Here is a 24,118-nt window from a genome sequence, read left to right on the forward strand (position 1 = left end):
TGCCTGCAGAGACAGTTGTGGGAGGGAGCTCCTTCAGGGTCCCAAACAAGCAAATGTGGCAGTTTTCCGGTGGAAGCTGCCATAACATGTAGTTACAGATCAGGTTAGAAGGGGAAGGCAGGAAGCATGTATTCCCACAGCCCATGCCTTAAACATGACTGAGAGATTATGAGCACTCATCCAGTGCCTGCCTTTACAGCTTATACTGATTACCAAAATACTCCCTCAGTCACAAATAGAGATGAACAGTCTTAAATCAACCATGTAATAATCTCACTTTTAAATGCAAAATATATGAGATGCAAAACTCTACCAATATTGCCACCATAGGGATAATTATATGTACAGTAGTAAAAAGAAGTTATGATGAATGCATGCAGTGCTACCCAAACTGCAGCCCTCCAGATGTTTTGGCCTACATCTCCCATTATCCCTAGCTAAGAGGACCAGTGGTCAGGGATGATGGGAATTATAGTCCAAAACATCTGGAGGGCCGAAGTTTGGGGTGCCTGAGCTACAGAGATAAATGGCATTATTTGAATGGTAAGTTAACTCCATCTATATCCACTGGAATTATATCTACATGTAAAGGTTCTTATAATCCTCCATTTCTGCACACACACCCCTCCCAATAGTAATACTATTAATGCAATTTCCTGGAAATCATATTTCCAAGTGGAAGAGCTCCTACCATTTTAACATTCATTTTCATGCCATGTGTAGTTGTAAATATCTACCGACAAACCTTGACAGTGGTCAACAAGTGCTGCAAGTGTCTTCAATCTTATCTTAGGATCGTATGTCCAAACTAAGAGACGCCGAAGTGTTAAACTACTTTCAATCCCCAAATTTACACCTTGATCATCTTCTACCTGCAACTAAGAACAACAAGGGGCAAAGAAGATTTAGTCAATAATAGAAGCCCTTCAAGCTTTCCTCTACTACAAGCTTTAATTTCTAACCCCAGATATACATGTGCCTAATATGTTTTGGAATTAAAAGATAATAATGCTTAGATTGAAAGAAATGTTACAGTTGTAATATAAAGAAAGGGAAGGGTAACTGAAAGCTATAATTTTAAAAGAAAACAAAGAGCAGATAAATACAAAATGTTGAATGGCAGGACACTGAGAGAATTCTGAAAGAAAAAAGAATTTCTTTTGCAAGAGTTCACCATAAAGAGTTTTAACAGTATTACTGTAAAAGCAGTATGATTGTAATGTAATTTTGCAAACATTTCTGTTAGCTAACTACATGGAAAGTATTACATAACAAACTTTCAAATAAGCAAAAGGTTAGGTTTACAGGCTCATTTGCCCATGCATAACAACATAAGCAACAAAGAGTATGTTAGGAGACAGAAAGAGGAGCCAAAGTTACAAAAATGTGCTATCCTGGAATCAGCTCTTGTTCTTCACAGGTGAGTTTTACAAAGCCTGTTACAGTTGCAAATAGTTTATAAAGTCATATTTTGCAACTAACTTGTTGGACTCAAGCAAAAAACAAAAGTAATTATTTACCTGCGAGTGTAAAACAGACAGTAGCCTGTAGTATTCTTTGAGTTCCTGGTTTAAGGCAGCACAAAAACTCTGTAAGACAAGAACAAAAGGAATCAGTTCATAGACATTCTAAAGAGCTCCGAATGACTTGCATACAACCTGACCACTGATTTTGGGTCTTTGGATAAGCTTCACAGCAAGTTAACCTTTGAGGTCATACAAAAGGTCATACAAAAGCACTCCCAAGTGGCATGAAATGTTTCAGTTCAATGGGGTGAGGAGTATAAAGAACCACTGGGTGACTAATAAAAACAAACTCCTGCAGAGTTATTAAGATAAAATTTGCCATTAAACTATAACTGTGTTCATTCATTAGAAATATACAGATAGTAAGTGGCCTGGACAAAATACAAAAACAAACCAAATGAGAAACTGGTAAAATAAACTCAAATAAAACCCATAACAAAAATGACTGCAATTAAGGCTGCACATGGGCTGTCTTTAAAGACATTCAGAAACAAGAGCTACTGCACAGTTGCAGCAACCAGAATAACCACTGGGCCCAGATGATCACGCCACATATAAACTGTTCTGGCCCAACTGCAGTGGCTGCCTATGTATTTTCTGGCTCAGTTCAAAGTGTGAGTTTCAAACCATATGGCTCGGGACCACGATACCTAACAGAACGTCTCTGCCAGCACAAACCAACCTGTGCATTAAGATCCACATCAGAAACCCTCCTCCATGTGCTTCCGCTCCCCATCCCAGCACCTGAGACTGTTGCCTCATTCTGCATAATAAGAAGAGATGAAGAACCTGCTGGATCAGGCCAGCTGGCTACCTAGTACAGCATTCTGTTCTCACAGTGGCCAACCAGATGCCTGTGGGCAGCCTTCAAGCTGAGTGCAATAGCACTCTGCCCACCTGTGGTTCCATCAACTGGTATTCAGAAGCTCCGACAATAGTGGCAGAACATTGCTATTGAGGATAGTAGCCACTGACAGCCTTGTTCTTCATGAATTTGCCTAATCCTCTTTCAAAGCCATCCAGGCTGGTGCCATCACTGCCTCCAGTGGGAGCAAGTTCCATAATTCAGCCATGTGTGGCATGAACTACTTTTATTTGTTGTCAATATTCCAACATTCAGCTTCACTGGAGGCCCATACATTCTAGTGTCATTTCCTGTCTATTGCCAGGTCTCTCATCCCATACCAACAGATCTGACACACCAGTAACAACCTGTCAAGCAAAACAACAAAAAACAAAATAAAGAAAACAAAATATTTTGAAGACTTCTGGGTTTTGCCCACATACCTGACCCACTAATCCAAATGCACGTTCCACACTCCTCTGGTCAGTATACTTTCTTATTTTGTTATGCAGCCACCCTAATTCAGCAAGCCGGCTTGTTGTATCTCTCAGAGACTTGGAAATGCTCACCTAAAGTATTAAGAAATAAATGATGAACAAATAGTTAGAAGACTGGCATTAAATAAGCGTAGGATGAAACAAGCTCTAATGAGCAAGGTAGGGCATAATTCCAATTTTCCACTAGAATCTGACAAGGTGTTGATCACATTCAGTATTGTTGATCTTCAACAGAAAGAATATTCTATTAAGCAGTTACTTCTAAATGAGGAAGAGAACCAGGCATAATAACAAATCAGGTCTTATGCCAGACATTTCCATATCCACTATAAATCTGCTTTGGCAAGACTCAAAATGGATTTTCTACTTTTGTCCTGCTCTCTAAACTGTAAGCTTGCAGCTAGGAATTATGTTATTACAGATTTTGTAAGCTGCTCTAAGAGTCTTTTTTGCCTTAAGAGTGGAGTAAAAATGTTTTAAGCAAATTAAATAAGTAATTCTGTACGATTCATAATGTCAGATGTAGCAAGTCATTGAGCTCTACGCACCCGGGGGGCATGTGGCCCCCCAGATGTTGTTGGGCTCCAACCCTCATCAGCCCCAGGCAGCATGACCACTGGTCAAGGAAGGAGTCCAACATCTGGAGGGCCACAGATTCCCTGTGCCAGCCCTCTGTGCTCCCTGGACCAGTTTATTATTGGTTCTCTATCTTCTTCTTATTCCCAGAAAGCACAATTGTCTCCAAACGGGTAACGTTTCAACTACTTCCCGTGACTCAGCCTAAATTATTCTATGGGAAGCGGCCTTCAGTTAAGTCTGTGGCTCCTGAAGTAATCCTCACATTTCATATACTGACCCTTAAAGAAGGAAAGCCTCTCTCAAATACTCTAACTAAACGCTCTTCCTCAGGCTGCCTCCAATATCCCTCTATACACTGTTGCTTGACCGGATTATGCATTGATTAAGTAATCAAATTTTTAAAAATGTATCTCACCCGTGTAGGTTGGCAGCTTGAAGTGAGCTTTTTAAATACAGGGTTATCTGAAGAACAGGGTATTTCTATAAACTACCCTCCTAAACTCCACAGATAAAAGTCCCTGGAAATAAACCTCTGATAAATCTCAGCTGCTGTACAGATTCATATGGGAACAGGTGGTTCTGTGGTTGTGGCCAAATGTTCAATGCCCTTCCAAGGACATTGTTGCTATCTTGTAGACACCAGGCAGAGTCTGTTCATTTGGGCTTTTGTTTGGTAATGATTTAATTCACTGTGGGGCTTTTTGCTGGGGGTGGATGGGATGAGAATGCTGCTCATAATATTGCTGTTAATAATGCTTTAGGGATATTTTTTACTGCTCCTTTTACCATTTAACTGTGTATCAAGTGCACTTCTGATTATCTGTTGGTTTTATGCTACTGGTTTACTGCCAGCTGCTTTAGATGCTAACAATGATAGAAACATTTTTTAAAAAAGCAAAAATAAAACCCAGGTAAAGAACTATTGAAAAGAGTGGATATACTGAACAGTTTCCCCTCCCTCTCTGTGTGTGCAGACTATCTATATAAAACAGGTATAAGATCTTTACTGTACCTTTCCGTCTATTTTGTAACAGTTCTCGGAATTGAACATTTTGATGATTTTGCCATCTATTCCCTGGAAGACGTATAAAATGTCTCTCACAAGATATGCCTCTGTTATTTCAACAGAGCCTGAAAAGGGGGGGGGGAAACAAACAGATAAAGCTACATGCAGGATATTTAAGAATTATGTTTGCCATTTTAAAAGCCGAAGCCTAACCATATTTAGTTCAAAATATGACCCACTGAGTTCAATCAAGCTTGCTCCATTCTTCAGGGTATAACTGCATAGAATTCCAGTCCTAAAGTTAGTCAGCAAACAAGAGCCCATTTCCAGATTTACTATTATTTTGACATCTAAAACCAAATCAATATTTCAGACAAAGTCATATCCAATTTCTGAAATATTTTTTGCTATGAAAATAACCACCACATTTATGTAAACAAAGCAAACTTAATACTTTACAGCCTTGGGCCAGTTTAAAAATTCATGCAACGAGTCAAATATAACTCCTAGTACTGTAGCCCCAATTTTGGGATGTTTCTACACGTATAACCCCTTTGCGACTGGAACAGTGAACATTATAACCCAAAGTATTACCTGTAATAGTCTCCAAAAAAGACTCTTGAGGGGTTTAGGTACCTCATTCAATAAGCAGCTTATGACACTTTGTGATGAGCTTTACGCCAACGTTTTCAACAACTTTGTAAAAGCAGTTTCCTATGTTCCTAAGTCAGAACATTGGTCTAATTAAGTATTTCCTACACTGACTGGCAGCAGCTCTGCAGAGTTACAGGCAGGAGTTTTTCCCATACTCAATATGTGCACAAAACCCATCTGCTTTCTTTTTTAAAAAAGCCTTTTAATTTGGAATATGAATTTATTTAGTAGCAGCTACATAATATAATGGCAGAATGCATCTGTTCCTTCTGTTACATCTTTCCAGACAGAATGAGTAAATGTTTTTTTACTGGCACAACATAAACACAATAAATTAAGAAATGGAGATTGTCCCCCCCCCTTCTGTCTGTGTAAGCCACTGCTGTCCAAGGTTCTATTCACATCATACTGTATCTGTGGCACCACAATATCAACCAGGTTTTAATGGTGATGAGGGCTAAAAATAGAGGATTGTCAAAGTGCAAGTTTTGCAGAGGAAGGCAAGAAAATGTTTTATGCAATATAATTTTTTCCAGAAAGTTACTGAGAAAACTCAAGTGTGTTCTACAAGGTCATTTACAGCCAGCTTTTAAAAAACTGACCTCTCTTCTAAATGAAAAATGTACCAATGATTTGGTTAGTGCAGGAATGAACTACAATTTGGTGTAGTGAGATTATACCAGGCAACTTGTAGTGTTGTTCTTAAATACTTAGGCATACAGTCATACAGTACCTTGGTTTTCGAACAGCTTAGTTCCCGAACGCCGCAAACCTAAAAGTGACTGTTCCAGTTTGCAAACTATTTTTGGAGGCCGAACGTCCAACGGGGCTTCCACGGCTTCTGATTGGCTGCAGGAGCTTCCTGCAGCTAATCAGAAGCCACACTTTGGAAGTCGAACAGACTTCCAGAACGGATTTCTTTTGAATTCCAAGGTGCAACTGTACTCAGTAGCCCCTTTATAGTCAATGGACTAGAGATACTTAAGTTCAGTGAAGGCAGTGGATAAACTGTTATTATAGTGCCTAATATTGGATACCACCCTCAGTGACAAATTCCACTTTATTATACATCTATACAAATTCAGCTTAGCTTCTTTAGAGTTCATACTCTAAAGTATGATACTGATTTCCAGCAATATGATCAGAATCACTTTGTACTTTAAACATAAACAAAAATGGTTTTGAAGTGAAATCATAAATTTAATGCACTTTTTAAAAAAAAAAATCTGTATATCCACATTTAAATATATGTAGCTCGGGCACTGAAGCAAAACCCTCCCCACCACCTAACTACAGAAATGGGAAAATGCCATGCATGGCCTTGTTCTTCCAGAGTCCTGTAAGAGAGCAATTGGAAACAAAACTGAAGAGGCAGAAAGCCAACTGATGATCTCAGCACAGGGTGATGCCCGTGCTTCATGGGTGCTCCCCCAGTAGTGGCAGAGCACACTTATGGTACCTAGCATGTTAGCCATTTTTTGTATGAAACAAGGACCCAAATATATTATTTTAGAGGCAAACAAAATCACTTAGGTTTCAAAAACAGTTTGCCATGGGGTATAGTCTCATTATAGGGATGCGGGTGGCACTGTGGTCTAAACCACTGAGCCTAGGGCTTGCCGATCAGAAGGTCGACAGTTCGAATCCCCGCGACGGGGTGAGCTCCCGTTGCTCGGTCCCTGCTCCTGCCAACCTAGCAGTTCGAAAGCACGTCAAAGTGCAAATAGATAAATAGGTACCTCTCTGGCAGGAAGGTAAATGGTGTTTCCGTGAGCTGCTCTGGTTTTGCCAGAAGCAGCTTAGTCATGCTGGCCACCCGGAAGCTGTCTGCAGACAAACGCCGGCTCCCTCGGCCTATAGAGCGAGATGAGCACCGCAACCCCAGAGTCGTCCACGACTGGACATAATGGACAGGGGTACCTTTACTGTCTCATTATTAGACTAGGGTTCAAACTAGTTGTGACATGACATCATCTAAATAACTCAAAGCAGCCTCACAATGCTAGAGTTTAAGCCAGAGATGGGGGGGGTGTTTAATCCTTTCCCTTCCGACTGTTCTTCCGCTCAAAAGTGCCTCCCCAAAGCTATTTTTATACCTACAGCCAGGGTAAGGGGAGGGAAGTGAGAAACAGGTACAGATGCATCCCCCCCCAAACTGTCATTCCTCAACTTAAGCCCTTAAATTACTTTTGGTTTTCTGCTGGGTTTTTTTTTTTAAAAAAAGGGTAAAAGTTACATGAAGCTTCATATAATTTGACCCTCAGGAAATATCTGAATACTGGGGGGTACATTTATGCTGCAATCCAGTACCCTCTTACTTGGAAGTAAGTTCCAATGAACTCATTAAGGCTTTCTTTTGAGAATATATATATTATTATTTTTTCTGTGCCGACCAGCAAAACACAGGAGGAAGAAAGTGGGCAGACTCCAGCTATTTGGAGATACCTGAATCAGCCGTTTGTGTAGTGAGGTTTGGGTATGATTCTTTGTGATAAGGTAACTAAGATTTCAGACTACTAGTGTTCTGATAGCAGAACCTGTGTGTATACAATTTTCTTGGGAATTGTTATCAAGTGGTATCAAGGTCAAAGCTGTAACATCCCAATCCGAGCTAAGCACTGTGATGCAAGAATATAGAGAACAAACAATGAAATATATTTTTCTCACCCGTTATGTCCCCTTCCCGCCTTGACCTTGGTAGATTACGTGAAACAGTGGTTGAGAGCCCTTTTGAGGTAGAGTTCTGTAAAGTAGGCTGGCCTGCGGTTAAAGTCCAGGCAAGTCGTGCCCCTAGCTGCTGCCGAAGGCAATCTCCCACTCCTGCACGTTGATAGGATTGTCTGCGGAAATAAAAGCTATAATGTAGCTATTGAGTTGCCTTACTTATAGCAAAACTACTTATATTTCTGCGAAATTTCAGCTCAAAAAAATAGGCAGATGCAGAAGGCATTATCATGGTCAATTATCTTTGAGAATGCATTTAGAAATTCACCGTTTTGCAGTTCTTGGCAGTTATATAGAAAAGGTACTTGTTGCATGCCTACTAATGTTGCAACAGAGTACATAAAGCACCTCAGAAATTTCAGCTACCCATTCAGAGCCGGATGACTTTGCTGTGATTCCAACTACAGGTATAGCTGATGCAGCCCTGCAAGTACAAAAGTACTGTTTGAAAATAATTCCTAGTAAATATTTGCAGTGGGAAAATTGCTAATTTCTAAAACAATCATAAAAATAAAGGCTCTCTTGCCTCAGCAGGGTGCCCACGATTGTTTACTGTGTATTAAACCCATGGCCATGAACCCCTACACTCTCAGGTCAAGCCCTGAGAAATTGAAAAGTTCAGCAGACTTCTTCTACAGTGTATAAAGTGCAACACAGAACAGATTCTCATCCCTACAACACCGTTTCTCACAAAAAAAAACAACCCATACCAAAATAAAAAACTTAGTTGGTCTTTAAGGTGCTGCTGGAAGGATTTTTTTTATTTTGTTTTGACATTCCAGATGTTGACTTGGAGAGATAAGATTTACAGTTTAAAGCAGCCCAGCCAAAAAGATGCTTCAGCTTAATGTTCTGACACCTCTAATAGGTCAATGCAGATAGCAAAGCAATTGCTCTTATTTTATTTTAGTAACTCAGCCCTACTCATGGAAACAGATGTTTCTTACCTTGAATTCTCATGGATAAGCATCATCATATTTGGGTTAGCACCTTATTTTGGGTACAGTCAGGGTCAAGTTGCTAAGATATACCATGGGAAAGGGCAAGCCAGCTTCCCAGATCAAGAGCAGCAAGATAAGCCCGCTAAGCTTATTAAAACTTATCCAACACCAAACATTTCTGAAACAAATTGTTCAGGAAAATATATTTCAGACCAGATAGGACATCCCTGCAAGTTGTTGATGTTGTTTTTACACTCTTGGATCTCAGAATTGAGCTGCAAGTTTCAGGAAAGTGGGACAACTTCCCTTGGTATTTCAAAAATATGGGAATTAAAAAGCAAGATAGATTTTCAGTTCTGCCAGTCATCATATATGGAACATACAAAGGCAATCGCCCCTCAGGACGACATCCTAGAACAGTGTTTCTCAACCTTTTTTGGGCCACGGCACACTTGTTCCGTGAAAAAAATCACGAGGCACACCACCATTAAAAAAGTTAAAAAATTTAACTCTGTTCCGCCCTATATTATAATTATGACTGTAAGAAACACTTGCCAAATATTGCTTTCCGGCGGGTCAGTGTTGTTTATTGGCGGCCGCCAGGCTCGTTTGCACTGAGCTTTGGGAAAGAGGAGGAGAAATATTGCTTTCCGGCGGGTCAGTGCTGATTATTGGCGGCCGCCAGGCACGTGACAATGCAAATCGCCCCTCTCGTCGCCGCACGTTGCGGCACACCAGCCAGCATCTCGCGGCACACTAGTGTGCCGCGGAACAGTGGTTGAGAAACGCTGTCCTAGAAAGTTGTTAATGAAAACAAAGATCTTCCAAACATAACCTCAGAGCTCTCTCTACAAGCACCTAAAATCTGCTATCACCCCATCCCAATATGGTGGTTTAGAAGTGAAAATGAGTTTTAAAAAAAGCTTCCCGTAACCTATGGAATAAATTTATTCTGGGCAGAGAAGAAGGGCCAGATCTCAACACCCCTTTTGTCCTTATGGAAGGCTCATGGGCCCTTATTGGCTGACAGAACCTCTGGGAAACCAATAGGGAAAAAGCACTAGAATTAGTCACCCAGAAGCACTGGTTGAGAGTTAGCTCCTTTAGCGGCATAGGGCAGCCACAGGCTTCACAGGAGTTCACATTAAAAATCTGTTCTTTTCCCTTATAAGGTCCCATGAAAGGAATGTGCAAGTGGCAATGTGCCTGCAGTGCCACTGTGAGGCATTGAGAAGGAAAAGCGAGCAAGAGCAACCACAATTCTTCCTGAATTCCCTGGAACTTAAAGGCAGGAGAAGAAAATGCTGGTACGTCCGTCCCCCGTCCCGTCCCCCTGTTGAAAAAAAGCTGAACTATAAGCACAAACCACTACCAGTAGTTTGGTGTACAAAGTTTGGAAGCCTCTTCCTTTGATATTCTAGTAGCTTGACCTCATAGCCAAGATGTAGTGCTAACCCCAATGTGATGACTACTTCCCCCTGACACTTTGGGATAATGCCATGTTGCAAAAATTCTGCCTTGGTGCTGGAGCAAACGCAATTGTCATCCAATGATTTCAAGCAAGAATTTTGCCTGAAATCCAGCTCTTTGGAGAAAAGGCATGATATGCAAGCCATAAATAAACAAGTACCAGTAATTATGGACACATTGCTTTTATATACCCCTCTCTCTCTTTTTCCTTTCCCTTGCTATACTTGCACTTGCCTTCATTAGAAGGTATCAGGGAGGGGGAGTTAGCAAGCATATCAAAATGTGACTTATAAAGAACCGTAACTTCCTTTCAGCAGCTGAATCCATTTCTGTTCATGAAAGAAAGCAAACTGACAAGCTACAAAGGTTATATGCCAAGGAAATGTAACTGTTACCCCAAGAACAAAGGCTGGATCTGGACATATCAAAGAAGCGTTTCAGTTTAAAGCGTTGTAAATTTAAACAGGGAAAACAGGTAGAGAAAAATGGGACTCCACGTCGCCATCTGGTGGCATAATGTTATATCGCACATACAACGCATATAAATCACTTTTTCTTTACCAGTCTAGCAGAGTCCAAAGAATTACCAATCTTCTTGAAATTCAGCTAAAGACTGTTTATTTTCTTCATATTCTAACCAAGAATTAAGGTTGGACTCCAGTTTTACATAATCTTTGACTAACAGAAGACAGAGTGTCTCTGTGTAGACAACACTAGTGTGGTCCAGAGAGAGGGAGGGATAGCTGCCATCAATCAGTAAGACTTTCAATACAGTCCTATGCACATTTACTCAGAAGCAAGTCTTGCTACGTTCAATGGGGCTACTTTAAATCATTGTATGGTCTTAGGTATATAACTATAGCAGTTCCACCAATCCTAAAGGACGGCTACTCCAAAAAAACATTGAAGCCCTCTGCCATGTTCCTTTGCTTTCAGATGTTAGGCAGACAGTGACTGGAGAGGGTCTTTTAAGCAGTGGTGACCTACCTATGGAATCTTCTTCCCACATAGGTTTGCCTGGAAACTACTTGGATGTCTTTCAAAAAATAATTGTAACAACTTTAATTCCCTCTGAAATGTTTTTATTGCTCTGCTGTTCCCACTGTTTGTTCTAACTGCTGCTTTCTTTAATCTTTTTTTGGACTTGCCATTGATTTTGCTATTTTAGCATATGCCACCCAAAGAAACACTGAGATGCAGGATATAAAATAAGCTTAAATAAAAGTCAAATTGACCTATGGTACAAAGTGAAGACGACAGCTGCCATGCAGGCCAGTTTCGTTGAACAGCAAGTCTTCACTATCACCTCTGACTGCTATATATTGAAACAGGTCTCTCTGCATGGTTATCAGCAACATGAAAAATTTTCCTTTACCCTGGAAGAAATGACTGCGGGGTTGGTGTTGGCCCATTCGGGGCATACATGCCAAGGCTGCTGATTCCACTGCTCCCCATACTGGCAGAATTCTGGCCAGACTGAGCATTCCGGTCTTGGTAGTTCAAAGGAAGGCTCTGGGGCCGGGCATAGTAATACGGAGTTGAGTGGGCATCCCGTGGCAGTGCTTGAGCAAACAGGGAGGCGAAATTTGATACCTTGAAAAGGGAAAAAAACAACCCAAAGTTTTAAAATAAACCCACTGCCATTAGCTAAATGATTATAAACACATTATCCTTCTGAAACCGATTGCCTATGTATCTGTTTAAAAATTAAAATTAAAATACAGAATACACTTTTCAGAATCAGCCCCAATCTTTTCAAAGACATTTCTAAACAGGTGCTAAACGTTAGTAAGGCTAACGTCTAACACAGGCATCCCCAAACTGTGGCCCTCCAGATGTTTTGGCCTACAACTCCCATGATCCCTAACTAACAGGACCAGTGGTCGGGGAAGATGGGAATTGTAGTCCAAAACATCTGGAGGGCCAAAGTTTGGGGATGCCTGGTCTAACATTTCAACTTTATGTTTGTCTCAGTTTTTTACATCGTGAGTTTTAATAATACAGTACTTCAAGGGGTGCTGCTGTTTCCTTCCATATCAACTTGCCTACACGCCAAGATCTTGTGCCAGTGGCCGTCATCTAAGTACCCTGTTTCCCCTAAAATAAGACATACCTATAAAATAAGCCGTTGCAGGATTTCTAAGCATTTGAGCAATATAAGCCATACCCTGAAAATAAGCCATAGTGATGGGCACAGTTCTGGAGGGTGCCAATGAAGAGGCGAGGCTGGACGCGTAATAAAAATAAGACATCCCCTGAAAATAAGCCATAGTGTGTCTTCTTGAGGAAAAATGAATATAAGACAGTGTCTTATTTTCGGGGAAACACGGTACCACCTCCATCAGAGGTGAGGTTTGTTCAGATAGGCATGCCTAGCACCAACTCTACCATCCTTTATGTGCCAGGCAAAAACTTCTTTATTTATCTAGGCACGTTAACATTGTTACAATCTTTAGTTATGGTTTTGCTTTTATAATTTCACTTTTATTGGCTTTTATTTTTGTTTTCTTCTATATCAACTTTTAAACACTGATAAAAAAGGTGGTGTGTGTGTGTGTGTGTGTATGCTCCATAAACTCCCTCCCATCCCTTGAGGGGTTCCCAAACACCAATTTCCACTAAAGGAAGCCTAAGGAAACATTTCTCATGTTTCCCAGAGCCACAGAACTGGGTGGGGGTGGTGGTGGTGGAGGAGGTGTAGACAAAGGTGAGAAAGAAGCTTATTTCTCCACTTTGTGTCTGCCTGCCTCCTCACTGCCCCTTGCCAGAAATGAGAGAAGATTTCAAAATGCAGACTTATTTTCTGTTGCTTTCTGTAGCAGTGGCAGCAATCTCAGGCATCAGAGGTTGAAAGGATCAGCACAGGACAGCTTTGATGTTCTCTTTTCCACCTCATGCCGCCACTTCAGGTCCTGTGACTGGCCGGCCATTACTTTTGATGCCTTCTTCATCCCTGCATTGCTCTTGCTGCTGCTCTTTATAGAATCATAGAGTTGGAAGAGACCACAAGGGCCATCCAGTCCAACCCCCTGCCAAGCAGGAAACACCATCAAAGCATTCTTGACATATGCCTGTCAAGCCTCTGCTTAAAGACCTCCAAAGAAGGAGACTCCACCACACTCCTTGGTAGCAAATTCCACTGTCAAACAGCTCTTACTGTCAGGAAGTTCTTCCTAATGTTTAGGTGGAATCTTCTTTCTTGTAGTTTGAATCCATTGCTCCGTGTCCGCTTCTCTGGAGCAGCAGAAAACAACCTTTCTCCCTCCTCTATATGACATCCTTTTATATATTTGAACATGGCTATCATATCACCCCTTAACCTTCTCTTCTCCAGGCTAAACATACCCAGCTCTCTATGCCGTTCCTCATAAGGCATCGTTTCCAGGCCTTTGACCATTTTGGTTGCCCTCTTCTTTATGTTACTTGGCAGTAGCAGATTGATTCTAAGGCCAATTGCAGAGGAGGGAGGAGGACAGTAGCTGTGGCAGCTGGCCTAGGGACCTGAATCCGAGGGGCAGAGGCTACAAAATGTGCAGGAGGAAGAGCCAGCAGAGTTGGGGGCCTGCTGCAACCTCTTCTGGCTGTGCAGCTCACCTGGGCTGCTCATCCACCAACTCTTGCCATGCTGTAGTTCACTATGTCACTTGTCTGTGACCTAGCAAACTGCAGCTTGATGATACTCTTACATGTTTATTATATGCAAGATGGATAGACACCCACACCCACAAAAATAGCTACCTTGTTTGGCTGCTTGCGTGGATCTTCACTGAGGCTGAGCAAGAGGTAGAGGATTGACCATCTGTTCTTCAAAACTCCCTGCCACAAGAGGTAACTATTAGAAATGGTAACGTGGTTTCAAAATCAGTTCTAGTTTTACTTGCCCGTGAGCAAGTACGGTATTACCATGATTTAATAGTGGTATGGATTGGAGATGCAAGGTTAGCTTAATGGAAACCAAGCCTTGTTGACTAATTGTAGTGCATGATTGGTCTTCAGGCTTCGTGATTACGGCAAAAAACACCCAACACCAATTTTTCATCCAGCTGCATCGGTCAAATCAATTAAAGATTTACAGGTCTACTTTTGTTCAAAATGGAAAGTGGTGCATGTATACACCCATCACAGTTATCTGCCACTTATCTCTGCCTGGATAAGTTCTTTTTTAATAATAATATTAACAGAAGAAGAAGAAGAAGAAGAAGAAGAAGAAGAAGAAGAAGAAGAAGAAGAAGAAGAAGAAGAAGAAGAAGAAGAAGGAGAAGAAGAAGAAGAAGAAGAAGAAGAAGAAGAAGAAGAAGAAGAAGAAGAAGAAGAAGAAGAAGACCAGGCCCACCTCTTAGGAGACTTAAATCCCTGCTGATGTCCTATTTGTCCCTGATCTGATGATACTACTCAACCAGGGTGGGTGGTATCTTCACAGTGCTATAAGCAGCTGATAAAAGTACTGATATAAAGTATCAGGAAGCGCTTAATGGCTATTCTCAACAGTTCAGGTCACTGTTCTAGGTTCTTTAAGTATGGTTTGTTCGAATTTTCTAATTCATTAATTTACCTTTGCAATATAAGTGGAAAAACCTGAGCTGTGGCTTAAACAAATGACTGATAAATCTCCCACCAACAGATGGGCTTCATGTTAATTCATGCTGTGCTGTTTTTAGGCAGCTACTATACTGCTCTCACAAGTCTGGAAATTATTGAACTAGTCTCTCTATAGCAGAGGGAAGTCAACTCATTAATGCCAGGAATAACGGATTTGTTTGCAGTATATGAAAGTTTGTGAACTTCGCTGAACTTCACTGTCAAAAATGACTCATAAATTCTCAAGTACAAAAGAAAGAAAACCAAGATCACTTAAGAGGCCGACAGAAAGCCTGATCAATAAATCAATACACATTATCTTAAAAATAGATTGTGGTGAGATAAGTTTAACATAAAAAGCAAAACACATTTTATGCTGATGTATGTCCTTCCCACAAGAAGTCATATAGGCAACAAAAACACGTGATTATTTTTTACTTTCCTCAAAAACAGGCTTTAAATGTTTTACAGGACAGGAGAGCAGAACAAACTGAAACACAATTCATTTCCTTGATCTAGCAAAGCCACACTAGTGGTATTCATTACTCAACAATTAGCAACTAGTATCCATATTGGATATTGTTCAGAACACATTCCTGTACCTGTGAGTGGAGTTTTCTGTAGAGTTCTGAAAATACAGCAGCATTCTCTTCCCTTCCTTGCCGCACAACTTTAAAGAGAAAAGGCAAGTTAAGAACACTATAAGTCTGCCATGTGCAACATTAGCATTTAAACTAAACAGAAATTCAATCAACACAGATATCTAATTCAATGAGCTATCAGCTGCTTTGTTACAATGTAGATGACTGTTCATTCTGGCCAGAAGGATAGTGTTACAGTATATTTAAGACTAGGCCTGTGATCCTCGTCAAAGGCTGCTTAAGAGACCTTAAGAAACAACATTAAGTGCTGTTCCGTCAGGAGAAAGGGATATGTGTGGGTAATATGCGAAAAGATCCATGAGCACAGATGTTCTGTGGTCCCTGTCCCGTAGGCAGAGGGGGTCAAAAAAGGGGATTTCCAGCGGTCATGGATTGGCAAGATTCAAAATCCCGACATACCCACAAACTGGCCCAAGACTATGCCAGGCCTGGGCCTTGAGTATAGTAAGCCCACAACGTACGTTCTGGGGATCATGCATAAAGCCAAAATTGCATATAGTCAAAGCACATTGGATTAATGGGGGGGGATTGCCAAAGTTCCCCGCCCCATGGACGTCCGCTCTTTTACTTATATTTTTTGCCAAGCATGTAAAGTTGAATGTGTGCAAGTTAAATGTGCATAAGTCTACTGTATTTATTTCTCTCTCATTAGAGTCAATGGAAGGGAAAGTGAAAAAATCTGCTTCCTCCACTTACCACCCTAGCTTATTTCGCAGCAAGGCGACAAACATGGTGATCGCTCTGCCACAGAATCTCCCCAAAAGGACAGGAAAGCTCTGTCATCTCATCCAATGAAATGACCCTATATGAATATGTTTATATGTAGAATATTCAGGTCTACACTATAATAATAGATAAATGCACACATCACCTTCCATATTTTCCTTACAACCACATATGAAGGATAGAAATTTGTTCAGACAAAAGAATAAATACATCTGCTCTATATTGCACTTGCTTCTTCCCTGCTAGCTTCTGCTAAAACAGTGATCTATTACTACAATTCATATTACTCTCTCACTCTCCTATATGAGAGAATTAAAAAAGAATTAAAGCCACCTGTTTCAGTTGGTTTTTAACAGATGTGTCTTTTGGACATGCTGCTGGGTGTTGTTGTTTTTTAAATAGTTTTGTACTGGTTTATATGCTAATGTTTTGTTTGTTCATAAAAATTAGTTTTGGAAGCTTTTATAAGGGATTGTGTGAGAAAACCTTTTCACAATTTTATTATTTACAGGTAGGTAGCTGTATTGGTCTGCCGTAGTTGAAACAAAATAAACAATTGTATTATGGTGCTGCATTTTATTAATGTATTTTATGGTTGTATTGCTGTTCACTAGCTTGGGTAGACATAGTCTAGAACAGCAGCTTATAAATATTTTAAATAAATAAATATAAAAGCACATACATGCATGGTGAAAAATAAAGTAATAGTTTATACTGATGAACAGTAAAGTGAACCTGCTCTATCATAAGAGACAAAACCCACACAGCATTGAAAACCTTATAAAACTTGCTTGTACACTGTTAAAAATAATACATAAGCTTACGTTCTTTTTTAATTTTTTCTGCTACAAGAAATTCATCTCTTTCAACAGTAGGGGCAAAGTTGCTTCCAATGACTCGCACTGCATATTGAAACTGCTGGGCTACATCAGCTGAAATAAAATCACAATTAGTCAACTGTTAATAAAAAGAGACTGTGAAAATGCATTTAATTTTATGAGTGGTGCTGTGGTCTAAACCACTGAGCCTAGGGCTTGCTGATAGGAAGGTCGGCGGTTCGAATCCTCGCGACGGGGTGAGCTCCTGTTGCTCTGTCCCAGCTCCTGCCAACCTACCAGTTTGAAAGCATGTCGAAGTGCAAGTAGATAAATAGGTACTGCTCCGGCTGCTGGCCACATGACCCAGAAAAACTGTCTGTGGACAAACGTCAGCTCCCTTGGCCAGTAAAGCAAGATGAGCGCCACAACTCCAGAGTCGTTCGTGACTGGACTTAACTGTCAGGTGTCCTTTACCTTTACCTTTAACCACTGTGCTCACTACTCTTTACACACACACACACACACACACACACACACACACACACATTCTCCATATGCACATAGCTATACCACTATGTAGAAGCACGACCACGGACCACCTGAATAAAACTCAAGGACTACTTGTGGTCCATAGACCACACATTTTGGGAACCTATCACTTAGAATAATAAAAGAATTTGCTTCAGTGTTCCAGGACACTGCTGACTCCAGAATGAGTCATACGATGAGGCAGTAATTGAATAGGGAATGTGCATGAAATCATGTGCTAGTCAACTGTGAACTGGTTGGCACATGCATGTTCATCACTGGATGACTGAAGTGCTGACTTGTACCTGTGAAAGACCCACCAGAGTTCTAATGGCCAATTTAGTGCCTGCCTATCAGCTCACATCACCTGGAACACAGTGGACTCGATTCAAAGTTTGCTGAGATAATCTAGTACTAAGTAACCAAGTGCTTTACTTACGTATGTGATTCTATTACTTGTTGTCTTTCAGGCATAATAATGAGATGATAGTAACCCTAAACTGACTGAAAACAGAAATATGGCTGTCTGTCAAGTTCATTGTGTTGAGTTTTACAACACTCCAGGTCTGGTTCCTCTCTGAACCTGCCATAATTATACCAGGAAGACAAATTCAAAGAAACTTTTTTCAATCTTGGGTTATTCTCAGGGTTTGGCTTATGACCAACATAACCATTGCTAGGCCATAAAATTGACCATACAGCTTAGCAAGAGGAAGAAGTAAATATTATTTTAACCTAAGCAATATTTGAGATGGAAAGGCACTCTTTCCTCAAACTGCTTTTAAAAAGTATTTGCTCCTGCCAGAGACTTCATTCCACATTTGGCAGAACTGGGTCAGCAAAACAGAAAACTGCTGGGCAGCCTCAATTCCAAGAGGCACAAACCTTTGCCAAGTGTAAAGAGAAGGGGCTCTACAGTGGAACCTCGGTTTACGAACGCAATCTGTTCCACGGAGGCATTCGTAAACGGAGGCATTCGCTCCCCGAAGGCATGCTTCTGCGCATGTGCGAAGCGCCGATAGAGTGCTTCTGCGCACGCTGCGCAGGTCACTTCTGTGCATGCGCAAGCTGTGCAGAAGCGATCTGTGCATCCGACGCCGTGGAACCCGGATGTAAACACTTCCGGGTCCACGGCGTTCATAAACGGAGGCGTTCATAAACAGAGGTAGGTGTAAACCGAGGTTCCACTGTACAAATATAAGAAAATTGACTTCTATCCTGCAGATCCTAATGAGCTGTATATACGGTGCATGCAAAGGAAGCATCTTATCTGTCATGGATGCTTTAGTTGAGATTCCTGCATTACAAGGGGTTGGATTAGACGACCCTCTACAATTCTATGATTCTATTATTCATGTTAACAAAAGGCTAAACAGAGAACTTAGCAAATTAGCATCCATCACTCTCTCTCTCTCTCTCTCTCTCTCTCTCTCTCTCTCTCTCTCTCTCTTATAATATGGTGTTCCTTTGTATGCCCCCTGGAAAAGTTGACCTTCAAAACATTATCTTTTCTACTGTGAAAGTCTCATTAAAATGACTGAGACCTTCACCTCTTAAATGTGAAAACAATGCAAATGGGATATAAATTGTGATATTGATAAAGATGTGAGATGGAACATGGCCATAGACCTGCATTTCAAAGCTCATGTGACTGCTAGCAATTTCACAATTGTGCCCTTATTTGAGTACTCTGGCAGGATCTCTTAATGAACAGATTTGTGGAATATTCTCCAAAGAATTCAGAACACCAGTAAATAGCATTCTGATTCTCAAAGTGCTGAACGCAAAGAACAAAAGTATCAATAATTTTAAGGAGGCACGTTCTTATTAAACATGCTTTTATGTAGCTGCTATGAAGTCAGGTTTCAATAATACTTAGGAGGAATTTTCTTTTATCATCCATTTTTCACAACCTTCACACCATCTCCACTAATGTATCAGAGGTATTTCTACTCAGAACTGCAGTGTTCGGCATACATATTTCAAAGCCTAGAAAGGACTCTTGACAAATTCCCTGTGAAAATGTAGGTAAACTATTAGAGGGAAGAGGAAATTCAAGTCAAAATGATCCAAGAAAAAAAGGAACTATCACCGCTAGTGCTTTTTAGAAATTTCCCAAAAAGGGAGAGTACAAAATTAAATATGTATGGTTAAATTATGTGGTTAAGTGATTTCTTTCCCACACCTTACAAAACCATTGAAAATAGCTAAACAAGGTTTGCACTTAAGACCTCAAGTACCATTTGCTGAAAAGACACAAGGAAAGTAAAAAACAACAGGTCTTTGGAGTCATGAAATCCAATTTCCTGTAGCCTTGGGCATAAATGCCACCATCTTGGCAAATGATATGGGAGGAGGAAAGTTTAACCTTTCATCAACAGGTGGGGTCAAACACTCCCGAACAGCACTGGACAAATTCCATAAAACTTTTGTCTCAATAGCCTTTATTGAGACAAAGGTAGTTCTCATCCAATATAGGGCATAAATTACGGTACTGTATTTTTCCCTGTATAAGACTAGGTTTTTTCCCTAAAAAAATAATGTCAAAAATTAGGGGGTGTCTTATACACAGATACATCTCTCCCCCATTTTCCTAAATCTGAGTCCCCCATCTTATACATGAGAGTGTCTTATAGAAGGAAAAATACGGTACCATGTGGTATTTGGGCGGGATGCGGGGGGGGGGTGTAATTTAGTGGGAGGAAATGTTGTTTCACTTATGGTTTTTAAGGTCAATTTTACTCCCTTGGAATGTCCAAGAAAACCCAAACAACATGCACATAGGGTGCCAGGGCTCAAAGTAGCCACACAAAATGCTCTTTAAGGTTATTCACTAATTGCCATTATTTGCAGGTGCTTAGCCCAGAGCCTGTTGTGTCCATTTCACGTGAGAAAAGAATACAGAGAATGAAGAAACAGAATTCTGCCCATTTTCATAACAGACAAATCACTCGTTTCCCCTTAACATCACCCAAAATTGTGTAGGTGGGGTCAACAGCACCCCACAGGTTTACAAAATCATTTTACAAACCTAAAATTTCAAAACATTTTGCCCCAATTAGACCCTTCCTTGTGACCTAACAAAACTATTTTCATCATAGCTATTATTTTGTGTGAAGCTTACTGATGACCTCAATTCCATCTGCAAATGTTTGCAAGCAACCTGGTCCCTCACTTCATCAGTTAGCAACTATCAGCCAAGAACCTTTAGAAAACCACATTTCTCTGTTCACATAAAGATGTTTACAGTATGTGATTAGAGTTGCCCTCGATGCTTCCAGGACACAGCATCACTGGCCTCCTTCTAAAGAATCAATAAAGTCCTCAGATTTGATTACTAGGGTGAGCACCAAATTACCAATGTAAGAGAAAACATTGCCCCTGTGCACAACCAGTAGGAGGTTTACCAGGAATCTCTCACAATGTTAAAATTGAGGAACAATTACTTGCATTTAAAGGAAGATGTCCAAGATGTCCACTTTTCCCAATATGACAAAAGATGTTTCCATAAATGAAGTAACATACAAATCCGAGTTGAAATCTTATGCACACATTCCTGGGGAAAGTTCCCACTGACATGTACAGGATGGCACTGTAGAAGACTCAGCTCATATAACATCAATGCTAACTGCTAAAAGTCCCAAACAAATACATGACGGTAGACTTTTTTTTTGTAAATAAGAGTAATTAAAATTAACATAATATTATACAACATTGCCAAGTTTCCCCACCATGCTTAACATATCATAATAATTATTCTTAGTTTAATTACTGTTAAAAGAAATTACATTTTGAAATAAAAAGCAGAAAATGCTATGTTTTATAGGCCTAGTAAAGTCCTACAGTGTGCAATGTTGTTGTTGTTTAGTTGTTTAGTTGTGTTCGACTCTTCGTGACCCCATGGACCAGAGCACCCCAGGCACTCCTGTCTTCCACTGCCTCCCGCAGTTTGGTCAAACTCATGTTGGTAGCTTCGAAAACACTGTCCAACCATCTCGTCTTCTGTCGTCCCCTTCTCCTTGTGCCCTCAATCTTTCCCAACATCAGGGTCTTTTCCAGGGAGTCTTCTCTTCTCATGAGGTGGCCAAAGTATTGGAGCCTCAGCTTCAGGATCTGTCCTTCCAGTGAGCACTCAGGACTGATTTCCTTGAGAATGGATAGGTTTGATCTTCTAGCAGTCCATGGGACTCTCAAGAGTCTCCTCCAGCACCATAATTCAAAAGCATCAATTCTTCAGCGATCAGCTTTCTTTATGGTCCAGCTCTCACTTCCATACATCACTAAGGGGAAAACCATAGCTTTAACTATACGGACCTTTGTTGGTACGGTGATGTCTCTGTTTTTTAAGATGTTCTCTAGGTTTGTCACTGCTTTTCTCCCAAGAAGCAGGCGTCTTTTAATTTCGTGACTGCTGTCACCATCTGCAGTGATCATGGAACCTAAGAAAGTAAAATCACTCACTGCCTCTGTTTCTTCCCCTTATATTTGCCAGGAGGTGATGGGATCAGTGGCCATGATCTTAGTTTTTTTTATGTTGAGCTTCAGACCATATTTTGTGCTCTCCTCTTTCACCTTCATTAAAAGGTTATTTTAAGTCCTCCTCACTTTCTGCCATCAAGGTTGTGTCATCAGCATATCTGAGGTTGTTGATATTTCTTCTAGCAATCTTAATTCCGGTTTGGGATTCATCCAGTCCAGTCTTTTGCATGATGAATTCTGCATATATGTTAAATAAGCAGGGAGACAATATACAGCCTTGTCATACTCCTTTCCCAATTTTGAACCAATCAGTTGTTCCATATCCAGTTCTAACTGTAGCTTCTTGTCTCACATAGAGATTTCTCAGGAGACAGATGAGGTGATCAGGCACTCCCATTTCTTTAAGAACTTGCCATAGTTTGCTGTGGTAGATACAGTCAAATGCTTTTGCATAGTCAATGAAGCAGAAGTAGATTTTTTTCTGGAACTCTCTAGCTTTCTCCATAATCCAGCGCATGTTTGCAATTTGATCTCTGGTTCCTCTGCCCCTTCGAAATCCAGCTTGCACTTCTGGGAGTTCTTGGTCCACATACTGCTTAAGCCTGCCTTGTAGAATTTTAAGCATAACCTTGCTAGCATGTGAAATGAGCGCAATTGTGCCGTAGTTGGAGCATTCTTTGGCACTGCCCTTCTTTGGGATTAGGATGTAGACTGATCTTCTCCAATCCTCTGGCCACTGCTGAGTTTTCCTAACTTGCAATACTTAAGCCAAATAAAAGTGTTTATAAATAAGGGAAACTACTTTAGTATTTCAAAGGAGCAAAATGATACAAGTTTTGTAAACATCAGACAAATTATTCATTATAAAAGCTCCCTATTTGTAAAGATATTTGAACTGCATAAGAAGGATAGGCAATTTTCAATCTATCACCTGGGTAACTGCTACTTTTTATACCACAAAGCTATTTTGATTTTAGCAGGTCTCAAGTCTTGCTCTCTGCAGCTTTTGAATTAAAAATCAAATATGCCTGTCTACTTCTGATAAAACATTCAAGGGAATGACTAAATTTGGTATTGCTCCAGTTTTGTCTTCTGCTACCCTTCCCCTTGAAGCAGATTATGATTTTTAGACAAAAAGACCTTTCTCCCCCAATCTGAACTCTTTAGACAAGTCAGGCTGCAAGTAACAAGTTATCTTTAAGAAAAGCCTAATTTTATCGCCAGCTTATAGAACACCACGTTCTTCAGGACCTATTTCCCAAAGTAAGCTAAAAGAACAAAATCTATACGCGATCTAAACATTTCCACATTTACTGTACTTAGGAGTAAGTCACAGTTAATTCAATGGGTCTTACTCCCAAGGATCTGAGCAAATAATTATAGCATTATACTATAATCCTATGCATGTTTAAGTTAGTCTCACTTAACACAATGAGTAATGCTTATGAGTAAATATGCATGGAATTGTGCTGTCAGGATTTCATTTCTGTGCTAAATGCACAACAAATTTTCCCCCAGAGGCAAACAGCCTACTTCTTGCAAATTCCACAAGATAGTTCTCCCCAATTTCTAATTTGTATTTTCATACCCGTCTTCTACTTAGCAATTATCAACTGCATCTACCTTCATTAAAACAATTCTATAAACAATTATTTGGTGAAATCCACACCAAACACACCATCTCTTCTCTAGAGACTTCAGTCTCATAAAATGGGCAGGTGAAGTATCCTGTGCAATACTAAAGTCAAATGGGATGTATGTGGTGTTAGGGGATGGGAGGGGTACATGTTGTGCTCCTTCCAGAGTAGTTTGCCCACCTTTGGTCCCCACCCTGAATTTAGTTCTCACCTGCGGCTCCCAGAAGCTGTCAGCATACAACAGCAGCCACACCCCAGGAATGGCTTTGACTGGCCGGCTAAACCAGGTGTGGATAGCCGATAGGTCTTAAGCTCTCTGAGAGTTAGGGACTTCCTCTGCATGCAAACACAGGCTCTGACAAATTGAGCGCACAAAAAGAATAGTGGGTCCAACAGTCAAGAAGGCGGTTTCTGCACATACAGAAGTCAGAGGAAGATGGGGCTCGTCA

The 24,118-nt window shown here is 40.6% G+C and overlaps 1 protein-coding gene across 2 annotated transcripts in view; it reads right to left on the reverse strand.

Annotated features, from left to right (window-relative positions):
• The window catches only part of TUBGCP3 (tubulin gamma complex component 3), a 52,296-nt gene that overhangs the window by 25,232 nt on the left and 2,946 nt on the right, over positions 1-24,118 (reverse strand). Inside the window, exons 2-10 of one of the 2 annotated variants that reach the window (XM_035114915.2) lie at positions 17,032-17,139; positions 15,422-15,489; positions 13,980-14,057; positions 11,617-11,834; positions 7,774-7,946; positions 4,459-4,577; positions 2,814-2,939; positions 1,521-1,589; positions 746-878 (exon numbers count right to left, since the gene is read on the reverse strand). In XM_035114915.2, coding sequence (XP_034970806.1) covers positions 746-878; positions 1,521-1,589; positions 2,814-2,939; positions 4,459-4,577; positions 7,774-7,946; positions 11,617-11,834; positions 13,980-14,057; positions 15,422-15,489; positions 17,032-17,139 — 1,092 coding nt within the window. Of the gene's footprint in view, positions 1-745; positions 879-1,520; positions 1,590-2,813; positions 2,940-4,458; positions 4,578-7,773; positions 7,947-11,616; positions 11,835-13,979; positions 14,074-15,421; positions 15,490-17,031; positions 17,142-24,118 lie in introns of those variants that run through there. The other variant, XM_035114916.2, reaches the window with a different exon arrangement.

This window comes from Zootoca vivipara, chromosome 4 (assembly GCF_963506605.1).
Source record: "Zootoca vivipara chromosome 4, rZooViv1.1, whole genome shotgun sequence".
NCBI classification, from domain to species: Eukaryota; Metazoa; Chordata; class Lepidosauria; order Squamata; family Lacertidae; genus Zootoca; species Zootoca vivipara.